Here is a 15,179-nt window from a genome sequence, read left to right as displayed (position 1 = left end):
ACGCTGACATCGCACCATTTGGTACTTAACCACCTCCTGTCCAGCCGGACGGTGGCAGTGCAGGGTCGGGTGGCAGTTTATAAACGGCCTCCCCGCACCCTGCTTGTGCGCGTTCCCTGGGAGCGCGCAGCACCACGATCCGGTGCCCGCTGGTGTCCTCTGGACACAGTGGAACACCGATCGTCGGGCAGGACCTCTGTAAGAGGTCCCGATCATGTGATCACTGATTGGCCAATCAGTGATCACATGCAGAGTAGTAAGCAAGATGTCACTTGTGACATCATTGCTTACTACGTGTGAAATATGTGAACGATCACATGGTACAGGGCTATTCACAACAGCCTTGTACCATGTGACAAGCTGTGACCAATCACAGCTCACACAGTAGTTCTCAATGACTGCAAGAATGCAGCCAGAGAGAAGGAGAAATTATTTCTTTTACATCCTTTATGGGTGTAAAAGCAATCAGTGTAAAAAAAAAAAATCTTCATCACCCCCCCACAAGTAGTACAGTGTCACCATGGTGACAGTATGTAAAAAAATAAATAATATAAAAAATGTTTTAAAAAAGTAAAAAAAAATGTTTAAAAATAATTTTTGGTTATAAACTAATTTGGGTTTCTTTTTTTTTTTTTTTTTACTAAAAATATAACGGAATAAATTTTGGCCAAGATTTATGATGAAATATTATTTATTTGCTAAATTTTATAAGAAAAACACTTTTTAAAAAAAATTTTGGACTTTTTAATTTACATAGCAAAAAAAATAAAAATCCCAGTGGTTAATAAATACCACCAAAATAAAGTTTTATCTGTCTCAAAAAAAAGCTAAAAAATTCATATGGGTACAGTGTTGTATGACCGCGCAATTGTCATTCAAAGTGTGATAGCGTTGAAAGCTGAAAATTGACCTGGACTGGAAGGGGGTGAAAGTGTCCGGACTGGAAGGGGGGGGGAAAGTGTCCGGACTGGAAGGGGGGGGGAAAGTGTCCGGACTGGAAGGGGGGGAAAGTGTCCGGACTGGAAGGGGGGGGGAAAGTGTCCGGACTGGAAGGGGGGGGGAAAGTGTCCGGACTGAAAGGGGGGGAAAGTGTCCGGACTGGAAGGGGATGAAAGTGTCCGGACTGGAAGTGGTTAATAAAAGTGGTTCTGCTGCACTTAGAGGCACTTCTTTTCTTTTTCATGAAATGTAAACAAAGCACATCCCTCTATAGTGTGTACTAGTCTCAGTCCAGAGCACTAAGCCCTGGTTCACACTTGTGCAACGTCAAAGCCGACTATTAGTGCAATTTCAAGTACAGCTTGCTGCCATCTGTGTGATTTCATTTAACAGATGTCAATGTAAGTGGCACAGAAATAGTGCAGGAACCTTTTTCTGAGTCGCAGCAACTTGAACGGTTCCTTTGCCACAAATTGGGTGAGACTTGTCATGTGACTTTGAACTGTCAAGTCACATGACAAGTCGTACTGATGTGAACTATGGCTTAGTGTCATTTCTGTCTGCTGCCTTGTTCCTCTGCTATCAGCATGAGTCACATCTGATGAGTTTTCCTTGGCAGTCCTCCATTCTGGTGGCTTCATTAGCTTTTTATTTTAACGTGGTGGTAAACCTCAGACATGAAATATGAGCAAAGCATTTCCCTCTATACTGTGTACTTGTCTCAGTCCAGAGCACTGAGTGTCATTTCTGTCTACTGCTTCTTTCCTCTGCTATCAGCACAAGTCACTTCTGACAAGTTTTCCTGACACCAAGAGAAAAATGGTGACGGGGGAGGGGCCTCCAGCTGAAGGACAGCCTCAGCTCTGAGCTATGAAAAGGGGGGGGAGGGGTTCCCTTTCCTCCAATCAGCTCTCAGAGTTCTCACTAATGTAACTTCAGAGTGTAAATTCTGCACTTTGGATGCAGGGGACAGACACCTGTAGATAAACAGGTACAACTTATGGAGGATTTGTTTCATCTCTGTGTATCACCAGTCACTTCCCCGGGTGCATGGAAGGGTTTACAAGCACTTTTCAGTGTACACCTGTGCATAGGGATGCATGCAAACAGCCGCTGCTTCCAACACTGACAGCCCAAACGCACACATTTGGGGCTGCGCACTTGGACGGCTGTCAAACTGGGGGCAGTTGCTTTGTCCATGCAGCCCCTGCATCCCAAATGATCATGTATAGGATTGCCTGCATGGAACACCTGTCCATCCTCCATGCTGGCTAACACGGCCCTCGCACAGGCGTGTGCTTAAATACACCCGTGCACACGTGTTCTAAGGGGTGTGTTTAGAAAAAGTCAACAGAGCTGTTTGTGCAAGTGGGGACACAACGGATTATTCGGCTATTTCCTCTGCAGGTCAAATGGTTATCTAGTCATTAAAAATACAGCAGATTGGGAAAATACTACTAGAGGCGAGGATCCAGAAGTATTTATTTCCAGGCTCTAGCGGCCATAGTGAGGTGTCATTCCGATCCACTGTCTTCTGTATGAATGAGTAACATGTGACCTGGAGAGAAAATAGCCTCATAACATCCGATCTTAACTTATTTGCACAGAAGGAATGTACAGGCAGCGCTGCAGGACAAAGAGCTCTGCAAATATTTTAAAAATACACCCCTCACTTTGCTTTTGTTCAGGGACACCGCTACATTTGCTTTGGTGTACCGTGACAACACTACAATTGATTTGGCTCACCATGATATTATATTTGATTTGGTGCTATGTGACAGCACTACAGCAGTCTTGGTGTACCGTGACAACACTACATTTGATTTAGTGCGCTGTGACAACACTACAGCAGTTTTGGTGCACCACGACAACATTACATTTGCTTCGGTGTACCAGGACAACACTGCATTTGATTTAGTGCACCGTGACAACACTGCATTTGCTTCGGTGTTCCATGATAACACTGCATTTGATTTAGTGCGCTGTGACAACACTACAGCAGTTTTGGTGCACCACGACAACACTACATTTGCTTCGGTGTACCGTGACAACACTACATTTGATTTAGTGCACCGTGACAACACTGCATTTGCTTCGGTGTACCGTGACAACACTATTGCTTTGGCTCACCATGACAACATTATATTTGATTTGGAGTATCATGACAACACTACATTTAGCTTTGGTGTACCGTGACAACACTACACTTGCTTTGGTGCTCAGTGACAACACTACACTTGCTTTGGTGCTCAGTGACAACACTACACTTGCTTTGGTGCTCAGTGACAACACTACACTTGCCTTGGTGCTCAGTGACAACACTACACTTGCTTTGGTGCTCAGTGACAACACTACACTTGCTTTGGTGCTCAGTGACAACACTACACTTGCTTTGGTGCTCAGTGACAACACTACACTTGCCTTGGTGCTCAGTGACAACACTACACTTGCTTTGGTGCTCAGTGACAACACTACACTTGCTTTGGTGCTCAGTGACAACACTACACTTGCTTTGGTGCTCAGTGACAACACTACACTTGCCTTGGTGCTCAGTGACAACACTACACTTGCTTTGGTGCTCAGTGACAACACTACACTTGCTTTGGTGCTCAGTGACAACACTACACTTGCTTTGGTGCTCAGTGACAACACTACACTTGCCTTGGTGCTCAGTGACAACACTACACTTGCTTTGGTGCTCAGTGACAACACTACACTTGCTGTGGTGCACTGTGACAACACTACACTTGCTTTGGTGCTCAGTGACAACACTACACTTGCTTTGGTGCTCAGTGACAACACTACACTTGCCTTGGTGCTCACTGACAACACTACACTTGCTTTGGTGCTCAGTGACAACACTACACTTGCTTTGGTGCTCAGTGACAACACTACACTTGCTTTGGTGCTCAGTGACAACACTACACTTGCTTTGGTGCTCAGTGACAACACTACACTTGCTTTGGTGCTCAGTGACAACACTACACTTGCTTTGGTGCTCAGTGACAACACTACACTTGCTTTGGTGCTCAGTGACAACACTACACCTGCTTTGGTGCTCAGTGACAACACTACACTTGCTTTGGTGCTCAGTGACAACACTACACTTGCTTTGGTGCTCAGTGACAACACTACACTTGCTTTGGTGCTCAGTGACAACACTACACTTGCTTTGGTGCTCAGTGACAACACTACACTTGCTTTGGTGCACTGTGAAACTTGTTTTTAGGCTAAAATAACCCAGATTTAAACCATTGCCCCCACTGCTCTCCTACATGCTGCATAGTGTTTGCAAGAAAATGCAATGTAAATACCTTTTTTTTTTTTTTTTTTTAAATCTTCTGAACAGTCACATGACCACAAAGCTTTGGCTGCTCTATGTAAATGAGCGGCTGGTGAGTGACAATGGCTGCAGCAATGGAGGCTGGTGGGTGACGTCACGGCTGTGTCATTCAGCTCTGTTGGCGGCTCTCACACCTATACAGAGCAGCTGCAGCTTTTCAGCCCCGCGACCACTCAGAAGTAATTAGAATTTTAAAAAATAGCAGCAGAGACGATGTTTTAAACGTGTTACTTTATCCCTTCCACTAAATACCTGCAATAAAAAAATAAAAAATGTAAAAGATTGTGACCCCCCCCCCCCCCACCATTTTCTTTACAACAGTTTTGGGAAACTGCATCCCAGCCCATATCCAATAATAAGTAGTTTGCAACCCATCACTTTTCTGCATAAATCCCAAATGTCAGCAAAGGGGGAGTTATTTACTAAAACTGCACGGTGCGGCTCTGCGCAGTAACCAATCAGCTTCCAGGTTTTGTCAAAGTTTAAATGAAGAAGCTGATTGGCTACCATGGACAGCTGCACCAGATTGTGTGAGTGCTCCAGTTTTAGTAAATCTCCAATGTGTTAAATAAGGAGTACACAAAAATGACAAATAAAAGAAATGACTGAAGAGCCAGAGAGGAGCGACACCCCCAGCCTGAGAATACGTCATTGATGAATGCAGCCCTCCGCTTCTTCCATGAGTCCCATTACAATGTTAAAGCCCAACTCCAACCGCTCCGTATCCGCCACCCCCCTCTGCCAATCCCTCCACTGGCTTCCGATTCCCCAACGCATAAAATTCAAACTACTAACACTGACGTACAAAGCTGTTCATAACGCTGCCCCAAACTACCTCACCGACCTGATACCCAAATACCACCCAACCTGTACTCTTCGCTCCTCACAAGACCTCCTACTCTCTAGCTCCCTGGTCTCCACCTCCCATGCCCGACTCCAGGACTTCTTCAGGACTTCCCACATCCTCTGGAACTCACTATCCCAATCCATCAGACTGTCACCTACCCTCCTCACCTTTAGGCGCACCCTGAAAACCCTCCTCTTCAGGGAAGCCTACCCCAACCTCACCTAACTGCTGATCTCCTCCACTCCTCCTACCACTCCATCCCCCACAGCTATTTCCTCCCGTACCACCATCCCCTCCCTCCTAGATTGTAAGCTCCAAGGAGCAGGGCCCTCGATCCCCTCATGTATTGTATTGTTACTGTATTGTCTCATGTTCTGTCCCCCACTATAATGTACAGCGCTGAGCAAACTGTTGGCGCTATATAAATCCTGTATAATAACAATAACTCCAGGAAAAGTATAAATCCTGCTTTGCAGAGGGGAGTGCGATGCGAATTCTGGGAACTAGACTGTGTTATGCGATCCGTTTCGGGGTGTCATTAATTTAACATTGACACCCATAACAGATCACATGGACACTGTGCAATGCAGTGCAGGAAACGAACAGGATTCACTGTGTTTCCCGCACTGCATTTGTGTGTTCCGGGGCACAAAGTGGAATTCCAGGCTACCAGCTAACTAGCCTTCAGGCTCGGTTCACACCTATGCGGGTTTCATTTGATCCGTTTCTGCATTGCCTTTTTGAAGCTTTTTTTTTTTTTTTTTTTTTTCTATTTTTCTTGTTGCTGGGCAGATTTAAAATGCATAAAAAACGCATCACCTGCTTCTCTGTAGCATTTATATTTGAAACCTATAGAACCAAAAATGCAAGTTTTTGCATTAAAAAAAGTCCCTGACCCTTTCCAAAAAAACGCACCGGGTGAAAACATGGAGATGTCAACTTGTCCCATAGGAAATCATGTTCAATGGACTGTAGTGCGCTTCTGGAAACCGCTTAGGTGTGACCTGACCCTCTGGTAAATCTGTCCCCTCCTAACACCTATGCTAACATCTATCTATCTATATATAATATGGCAGCACAGTGGCTAAATGGTTGTGTTGACGCAATTTCCAGTTTCGGTAGTTTTGTGTGGCGACACGTCCAGTGAGTGGAGCGTACGTGACTTTGTGGCGCTCCGGAGTCATCTTTATTATCGCTGTATACCTTTGAGGGCAGCACAGTGGCTAAGTGGTTAACACTTCTGCCTGGCAGTACTCGGGTCATCAGTTCAAACCCCAGCCACGGCACCACCTGCCTGGAGTTTGCATGTTCTCCTTGTGCCTGCGTGGGTTTCCTCCGGGTACTCTAGTTTCCTCCCACACTCCAAAGACATGCTGGTAGGTGAGTTGGCTCCTGTCTAAATTGTCCTTAATATGTGTATGTATGAATGTGACCTTAGATTGTACGCCCCTTGAGGGTTAGGGACCTTAGATTGTACGCCCCTTGAGGGTTAGGGACCTTAGATTGTACACCCCTTGAGGGTTAGGGACCTTAGATTGTACGCCCCTTGAGGGTTAGGGACCTTAGATTGTACGCCCCTTGAGGGTTAGGGACCTTAGATTGTACGCCCCTTGAGGGTCAGGGACTGATGTGAATGTACAACATATATGTAAAGTGCTGCGTAAATGGACGGCGATATACAAGTACCTGAAATAAATATATATATATAAATTTTCAGCTCGCTCTGGTCCAGTCATGTGATTTGTCTCATTTGTGTCGGCCCGTGGCAGCTGCAGGGGAGAGAAGAGCGTGCCAACAAAAGAAGGGCCACAGGAGCCTATAGGTGATGTCACCGCTCCAGGCTTTATTAGCCATTTTGGGGCACTCTCTCCTGCAGCCACCACTGGCTGACACAGGATCATGTGATCGGGGCAGGCTGAAAAGAGGCAAAAATATGTTACACAGATTAGTTAGCATAGGTGTTGAAGGGGGGGGGGGCAGCTTTAAAGCTGGTTAGGTGGTAGCCTGGAATTCCACTGGTATATCAGGGGCGGACTGACCATTTGGAAACTCGGGCCCGGGGTCCCCATGAGATGCCCCTGGTACTTTTCATAGGATTTTTTGAATTTGGGCAAGGACACAGGGGCCCCATGATCCCCTATTGCCCGGGGGCCCCGTGAGTTATCAGTCCGCCCCTGTGGTATACACATTCCCAATGTACTAACCTGATCCCACTCCCCCACCAATTAAATACACCAGGAGTGTGTACACAGGAGGTTACAGTATGAGACCAAGGTTGAGGTAGGACACTGGATCAGCAAGATGCATCATCTGCAAGGCTGAGATATATTTTATATATATATGTTTTGTTTTTTTTTTATTTTTGTTATAATTTTTTTTTTAATTTAAATTATTGCATCACACTGCCACCAAGCTGCCCCAAGTCAGTTCAATTTTTTTTTTTAATAAAAACTAAACCCAACAGAGAAACATTTGTAGAAAACACAGTCAAGTACTACATTACAAATCACTGAGTTGTTGGTGTGCTTTGTAGAATTTTCTAAGAAGTGAAAGTAGAACTAAAGTCATTTTTCCTCCATGTTGCATACAGTAATTGAGGGTTACAACCCTGTCAGATTTTTTTTTTTGCCATCTGGAGTCCCATTGAGATTTCCCTTCACTTCCTGTCCTATAGCCACAACAGGAAGTGGTCTCCAAATCTAGAATTGGTGTCCCCATTGGAATACTCCTATATTCCTGTGCTGGTGACGGCTCAAAATTTGGATTTTCTTTCACTCTCGGGAGAATGGTTTCCAGGCAAAAAAAAAACAACAAAAAACACTGAAGGGAGACAGATAAAAACCTGACAGGCGTTCTAATCCCTCACCACTCTATCCGAAAAGTAGGTCTTTGCTGCAGTCGCACATTAAGACCCCATTCACAGGGGTGTACTACAGCATATGTCCATGGGAGGGCTGACCCACATGGTGTTCCATGCATCCCTGTGCATGCAGTCCCATTCATGTCAATAGGATGCAGTGGCTGCAGAGACACAGCTGCTGCTCCCAATCTGACATTTGTGCAGCTGCGGGGCCCTGAACGCACACTGTGTTCGGGGCCGCGCACGCATACTGTCTGTGTTCAGGGCCGTGCACGATGTCTGTGCACACAGTGTTCGGGGCCACGCATGCACAGTCTGTGTTCAGAGCTGTGCTCGCAGTGTTTGGGGCCACACACGCACACTGTCTGTGTTCAGGGCCGTGCACACAGTGTTTGGGGCCACGCACGCACACTGTCTGTGTTCAGGGCCGTGCATGCAGTGTTCGGGGCCACGCACGCACACTGTCTGTGTTCAGGGCCGTGCATGCAGTGTTCGGGGCCACGCACACACACTGTGTTCAGGGCCGCACACGCACGTCATATTGCAAGTAGCGACTGCATTCCAATGGACACCAATGTGACTGCCTGCACAGGGATGCATGTGGGTACACATGGCCCTCGTAGGAGTGTGCGCCGTAGTACACCCATGTGAATGAGGCCCAAGGCCCCCCCTACACCTGAGCCCCTAGGATGTAAAATTCGGGCGTACTTCCCCGCCCAGGTTCTGCGTACGGCCAACACTCGAAGTCTGCGGCTGTATGCGGGTATACGCCGGTGCTTGCATAAACAGGTGACTCTGGTCACAGCCTGTACGCAAGCACTGGGGTATACAAGGGACTATGTGACGGAAAAGTAACATGTATTTGCCAGCCTAGGAGTTGTCTTACAGCAACCGATGACTTTGATTTGATATGAGCAACTGTACGGCGCCCCCTGTGGCTCATAAGCTGGGAAATACACCTGAATTTTATACCGCATGGCCCCAGGTGCCAATGTGTACGAAGCTGAACAGTAAAGTGCTTCTAATTTTCAAATACAATCACTGTAGATGTGAACATTTCTGCATATTTTAATGTTCGAGGTCAATAAGAAATGAACTGATACATGACAGAAACTGTACACATTGGATTTGTTGCAAAAAAACAAAAAAAACTTGACTAGATCTTTCCCGGAGCATTACCGGGTGATTTCAGCTTCCCTGAATCCCTCAAATATTGTACAAGGCTTGGGACGTGAATCCCTTGGAAAGCTGGATTTGTCTTTGTTATTTGGTTAAGAGTTGCAGTCACCTCAGAAACTTCCATGTCCTTGAGGCTTTCAAAAAATTTAGCTGTAACGTCATCCTTTGCCACAGGGAAGGCAGGTGGTGAAGCTCTTGGTGCTGTGTTTAACGGGTGGGCAAATGGGGCCCTACAGTGAGGACCAGAAGAATTTCCCAGCTGGCTGTAGGCATCAGGGGTTCTGGTAGTACCTGCTGCATTTCTTAACATTTCCTGTGAACCTGGGACTCTTGGAAAAGCAAACCCCGTTGAACCTCTCATAGATGCACGAGGAGCAAAGTGTGGATCAGCAGAACCTCTCATAGGTTCACAAGGAGGGTAAAAGGGATCAGCAGGACCTCTCATAGGTTCACGAGGAGGGAAATAAGTATCGGCAGGACCTCTCATAGGTTCACAAGGAGGGTGAAAGGGATCGGCAGGGCCTCTCATAGGTTCACGAGGTGGGAAATGAGGATCGGCAGGGCCTCTCATAGGTTCACGAGGTTGGAAATGAGGATCGGCAGGGCCTCTCATAGGTTCACGAGGTGGGAAATGAGGATCGGCAGGGCCTCTCATAGGTTCACGAGGTGGGAAATGAGGATCGGCAGGGCCTCTCATAGGTTCACGAGGTGGGAAATGAGGATCGGCAGGGCCTCTCATAGGTTCACGAGGTGGGAAATGAGGATCGGCAGGACCTCTCATAGGTTCACGAGGTGGGAAATGAGGATCGGCAGGACCTCTCATAGGTTCACGAGGTGGGAAATGAGGATCGGCAGGGCCTCTCATAGGTTCACGAGGTGGAAAATGAGGATCGGCAGGACCTCTCATAGGTTCACGAGGTGGGAAATGAGGATCGGCAGGACCTCTCATAGGTTCACGAGGTGGGAAATGAGGATCGGCAGGACCTCTCATAGGTTCACGAGGAGGGAAATGAAAATCGGCAGGACCTCTCATAGGTTCACGAGGTGGGAAATGAGGATCGGCAGGACCTCTCATACGTTCACGAGGATGGAAATGAGGATCGGCAGCACCTCTCATACGTTCACGAGGATGGAAATGAGGATCGGCAGCACCTCTCATACGTTCACGAGGATGGAAATGAGGATCGGCAGGACCTCTCATAGGTTCACGAGGATGGAAATGAGGATCGGCAGGACCTCTCATAGGTTCACGAGGATGGAAATGAGGATCGGCAGGACCTCTCATAGGTTCACGAGGAGGGAAGTGGGGATCGGCAGGACCTTTCATAGGTTCACGAGGAGAGATACGGGGACCGGCAGAACCTCTCATAGCTTCACGAGGGAAGTTAGGATCAGCAGAGTTTCTTTTAGGCTCATGAGGGTAAAGAGAATCACCAGAACTTCTCATTGTTTCCCGAGGAGGTATGTGAGCAGCTGAATTCCTCATTCGTTCCTGTGTATTTGGGGCTACAGAAAATGAGAGATCAGCATTCTTAGAGGGCTCATGTACCTTGGATACCCGAGTGGCACCAGCGCCAGCAGGATTTTCGTGTGGATAGGAGGGTCTGGAAGGGTTAACGGCAGATCTTTCTACATGTTCATTTGGAGGTGGACCTCCAATAGATTCGGCACCAGCTCTATCCAGAGGTTTGGGCAATACATGTCTTTGCTGTTCAGAAGTTTCTTGATTGTTCAGCTTTGAGGGTGAAAACTGCTCTTCCTGAACATCTTGAGTGCTGTCAAGTACAGGTTCGGAGGACGGTGTTGGATCTGCCGTAAGATTTTTACCCTCCAAACGAGCCATCATCCTTGGATTACTTTTAGCTGCAAAGTCGTGTTGCATGTTTGTTAGCGACTCACTGGACACCAGTGGATTTTTTTCTGTAGGAACTCCAGAAATCCGGAAGGAGAGCTTTTTGTTTGAACGCTTATACTCTGCTGCTAGGGGTACCAGTGGATCTCCGTTACCCAGCTGGTTTGCAGAAAGCTCCTCTGATTGGTTGCTTTCATTGGCAGTCTGATTTTCCTCCTCAGAGTGTGTTGGGTATGAAGCAGAACCTGGAGGTAAGATGGTACCCTGCTGGTTCTGAAAGTTGGTTAAAGATTCTTGATTTGTATCAAAAGAACCTACAAACTGGTTATTATTCCCATCTTGTGCATTGCCGTTGGCCTCCATCTTTTTCCTCTCTGTATCTTTTTTATGGCGAACCAAGGCTTTTCCCAGTTTTTCAGAAATTTTTATGAGGAAGTGTACATGACGAAGTTCACAAACCTGAAAGTTCTCCAAGAACTCAAAAAGTTCCTTGCTGCTGGGAAAAGCCTTTTCAATATTACAGTCCGTATCACTGTCACCACCTCCATCATCCATATTATTTTCTTTTTTCTCCTCCAGGCCATTTTCCTGTTCTCCACCAGCTGGCTGGTCCTTCTCCTGACCCCCTGAAGTTGGATGGTCAATCTCCTCCTCTCCACCAGCCGACTGGTCAATCTCCTCCGCTCCACCAGCCGACTGGTCAATCTCCTCCGCTCCACCAGCCGACTGGTCAATCTCCTCCGCTCCACCAGCCGACTGGTCAATCTCCTCCGCTCCACCAGCCGACTGATCCATCTCTTCTCCCCCTCCATCCACCGGCTGGTCCAAATCTTCTTCCCCTCCATCAACCGGCTGGTCCAAAACTTCTTCCCCTCCATCAACCGGCTGGTCCAAATCTTCTTCCCCTCCATCAACCGGCTGGTCCAAATCTTCTTCCCCTCCATCAACCGGCTGGTCTAAATCTTCTTCCCCTCCATCAACCGGCTGGTCCAAATCTTCTTCCCCTCCATCAACCGGCTGGTCCAAATCTTCTTCCCCTCCATCAACCGGCTGGTCCAAATCTTCTTCCCCTCCACCAACCGGCTGGTCCAAATCTTCTTCCCTTCCACCAACCGGCTGGTCCATCTCTTCTTCCCCTCCACCAACCGGCTGGTCCATCTCTTCTTCCCCTTCACCAACCTGCTGGTCTATCTCTTCTTCCCCTCCACCAACTGGCTGGTCCATCTCTTCTTCCCCTCCACCAGCCGAATAGTCCATCTCCAACCCTCCAGCAGTTAGTTGGTCCTTCTCTTGTCCTATACCAGCTGACTGGTCCTTCTCCTGTCCTCCACCAGCCAGCTGGTCCTTCTCCTGTCCTCCTGCAGTTGGCTGACCGTAGTTTGTTTTCCACATGACTTGCTTCCTCTGGCTGGCTTCATAGGCTTCCTTCAGCTGTCGGAAGGTCACCACGTGGGGTTCTTTGGCTGCCTCGGGGTCAGGTTTCTCATCCTCCAAAAACTCATCGTTGGTGAAGTCCATCTTCGGGAGCTGTGGGCTTGGTTGGTAATTGACACAAGGAGGAGGCGATGGAGCGTCTTGGCTAAACATCTTGTCCTCCCCCTTCACAATATTGATTTGGTTTCTCCCGAACTCCTCTTCCACCTTCACGCAGATCTGCCGCAACTTCTTGAGTTTCTTTGGCCCCTTCAGGATAGTGGCTTGGGTGATCCCGAAGGTGGGGTGATGTTTGCTCAGGTACTGGATTCGGTGCCTGGCTCCGACGATGTGCATGAACATGTGGTTGCGGGCCAGGAAGCAGTTGCAGAGCTTACACTCGTAGCGGCTGTAGCCGTGACCCTGGACGTACTCGTAGATATACTCCAGGCCCAGCGCGGGCTCTGCGTTCTGGCAGGCGTTGATTTGGTCCTCCAGGGTCTCCTTGGGTTTCGGGGGCTCTTCCCCATCTTCTCCATCCCCCTCCTTGTTGTCTTTCAGGGCTTCCTCGGCCCTCCTGTGCCTGGCCCCCAAGAAGTGGCTCTGAAGGTTGACAGCCGAGGCACAGGCGACTTTACAGATGTGACACCAGAAGGCGAGGGACTCCTCCTCACCCGCGGAAGGGTTCTCCATGTCAGCGAGCAGACGGCGCGACTACCGCCAACCCGAGAGCTGTACGGGACGGACCCGGAAGTGATTGCAGCACTGGCCCGCGCTCTTGTTAAAGGGAACGTAATGAACGCACGTGGTTGGCCGGCACCGGGGAGCGTATGACGTTTTTGGTGACGTATATTGGATGGGCAAGTTCGGCAGATGCGCCATGTCAGGGCGGAGTCCGACGATGACGGACGTTTTTGGGCGGGACCACATGTGCGTCATTACGTTATCAGGCGGGCGGAGAAACACGTGGTTGGGAGGGAACGTAGGTGCGTCTTGACGTTTCGGGGGAGTGGGCGGAGTCCTGCGGTGACGCGCTGGTTGTCATAGAAACAAGACGGCATCAGCTGGAGGAGCGGAGACCCCGGAACCGGCCCATGTCACCCCGGAGATCGGGTAATTCAGCCCCCCCCCAGAGGTAGCACCATCCCCCTACCCGGGGTGATGTCCCAACCCCCCATCCGGGCAAGAATACCCCAACCCACCATTGGGGGAACTCCTCCCCCACCCGGGTGTCCCGGCTTCTCCCCCCCAGAGGGAAAATACTCACGTTACAGGGAATAACAGATCATGGCAAAACGGGACAGACCCCGGCTGGGGGGAGGCGGAGTTAGTGGGGGGATTAGGTGATTAGGAGGTTAGGTCAAGGAGAGGAGGATGAATATTTTTTTGTGAAGGGGGGGGGGGGCAGGGTGAGCATGTTTGGGGGAAGGGGCGGAGCTGGATAGACAGGGTGGGGAGTAGGGCCAGATAGAATGGGGGGGGGGGGGTGATAGGTTGTAGAACTGGGCTAAACAAGATTGGGGGGGTTAGTTAGGATTGGGGGGGTGGTATTGGACTAGACAGAGGTTGGGATTGATAGGACGGGGGGGGGGGGGTTAGTTAGGGTTAAATAGGAGTGTGAGAGGTGTGATTAGATAGGATGGGGGAGTTAGGATCATTTAGGATGGGGGGGGGGTTAGGATGGAGGTTAGAGTTAGGGGGTTGGGTCTTGGAGGTTAGGATGGAAGGGTATGTTTGAGGGGGTCTGGTTGTTACCCACATCTGTATATCTCACACCACCTCCCATTTGTATTGCCCCCCCCCATACAGTATTTGCTCTCAGTTAAGGGTGGATTCATCATTCCCTATGCATTATGTACTCCTGGGGGGAGGGGTAGTTCCCATGCATTATGTACTCCTGGGGGGAGGGGTAGTTCCCATGCATTATGTACTCCTGGGGGGAGGGGTAGTTCCCATGCAGTATGTACTCCTGGGGGTGGAGGGGTAGTTCCCATGCATTATATACTCCTGGGGGGAGGGGTAGTTCCCATGCAGTATGTACTCCTTGGGGGAGGGGTAGTTCCCATGCAGTATGTACTCCTGGGGGTGTAGTTCCCATGCAGTATGTACTCCTGGGGGTGTAGTTCCCATGCAGTATGTACTCCTGGGGGTGTAGTTCCCATGCAGTATGTACTCCTGGGGGGGAGGGGTAGTTCCCATGCATTATATACTCCTGGGGGGGAGGGGTAGTTCCCATGCATTATATACTCCTGGGGGGAGGGGTAGTTCCCATGCAGTATGTACTCCTGGGGGTGTAGTTCCCATGCAGTATGTACTCCTGGGGGTGTAGTTCCCATGCAGTATGTACTCCTGGGGGGGAGGGGTAGTTCCCATGCAGTATATACTCCTGGGGGGGAGGGGTAGTTCCCATGCAGTATATACTCCTGGGGGGGGAGGGGTAGTTCCATGCATTATATACTCCTGGGGGGGAGGGGTAGTTCCCATGCATTATGTACTCCTGGGGGGGGAGGGGTAGTTCCCATGCATTATATACTCCTGGGGGGGAGGGGTAGTTCCCATGCATTATGTACTCCTGGGGGGGAGGGGTAGTTCCCCATGCAGTATGTACTCCTGGGGGGGGGGGGAGGGGTAGTTCCCATGCAGTACGTACTCCTGGGGCGGGGGGTAGTTCCCCATGCAGTACGTACTCCTGGGGGGGGGAGGGGTAGTTCCCCATGCAGTACGTACTCCTGGGGGGGGGAGGGGT

The 15,179-nt window shown here is 49.2% G+C and overlaps 1 protein-coding gene across 1 annotated transcript; it reads right to left on the bottom strand.

Moving 5' to 3' along the window:
* Positions 1–7,552: 7,552 nt before the first annotated feature.
* LOC149433254 (uncharacterized) lies at positions 7,553–13,317 on the bottom strand. Its single transcript, XM_089664500.1, has one exon. It carries the CDS (start codon positions 13,124–13,126, stop codon positions 9,146–9,148), a length of 3,981 nt encoding a protein of 1,326 aa, XP_089520626.1. The 5' UTR covers positions 13,127–13,317; the 3' UTR covers positions 7,553–9,145.
* Positions 13,318–15,179: the final 1,862 nt, after the last annotated feature.

This window comes from Staurois parvus, unplaced genomic scaffold, assembly GCF_062004578.1.
Source record: "Staurois parvus isolate SC_StPar_1 unplaced genomic scaffold, SC_StPar_1.0 ptg001925l, whole genome shotgun sequence".
Taxonomy (NCBI): domain Eukaryota; kingdom Metazoa; phylum Chordata; class Amphibia; order Anura; family Ranidae; genus Staurois; species Staurois parvus.
Note: the sequence above shows the minus strand (reverse complement) of the source record. Positions and strands in the feature narration are given on the sequence as shown.

Excerpts from the sequence above, each read along its gene's own strand:
- LOC149433254 (XM_089664500.1), bottom strand. The coding sequence starts at position 13,126 with ATGGAGAACCCTTCCGCGGGTGAGGAGGAGTCCCTCGCCTTCTGGTGT.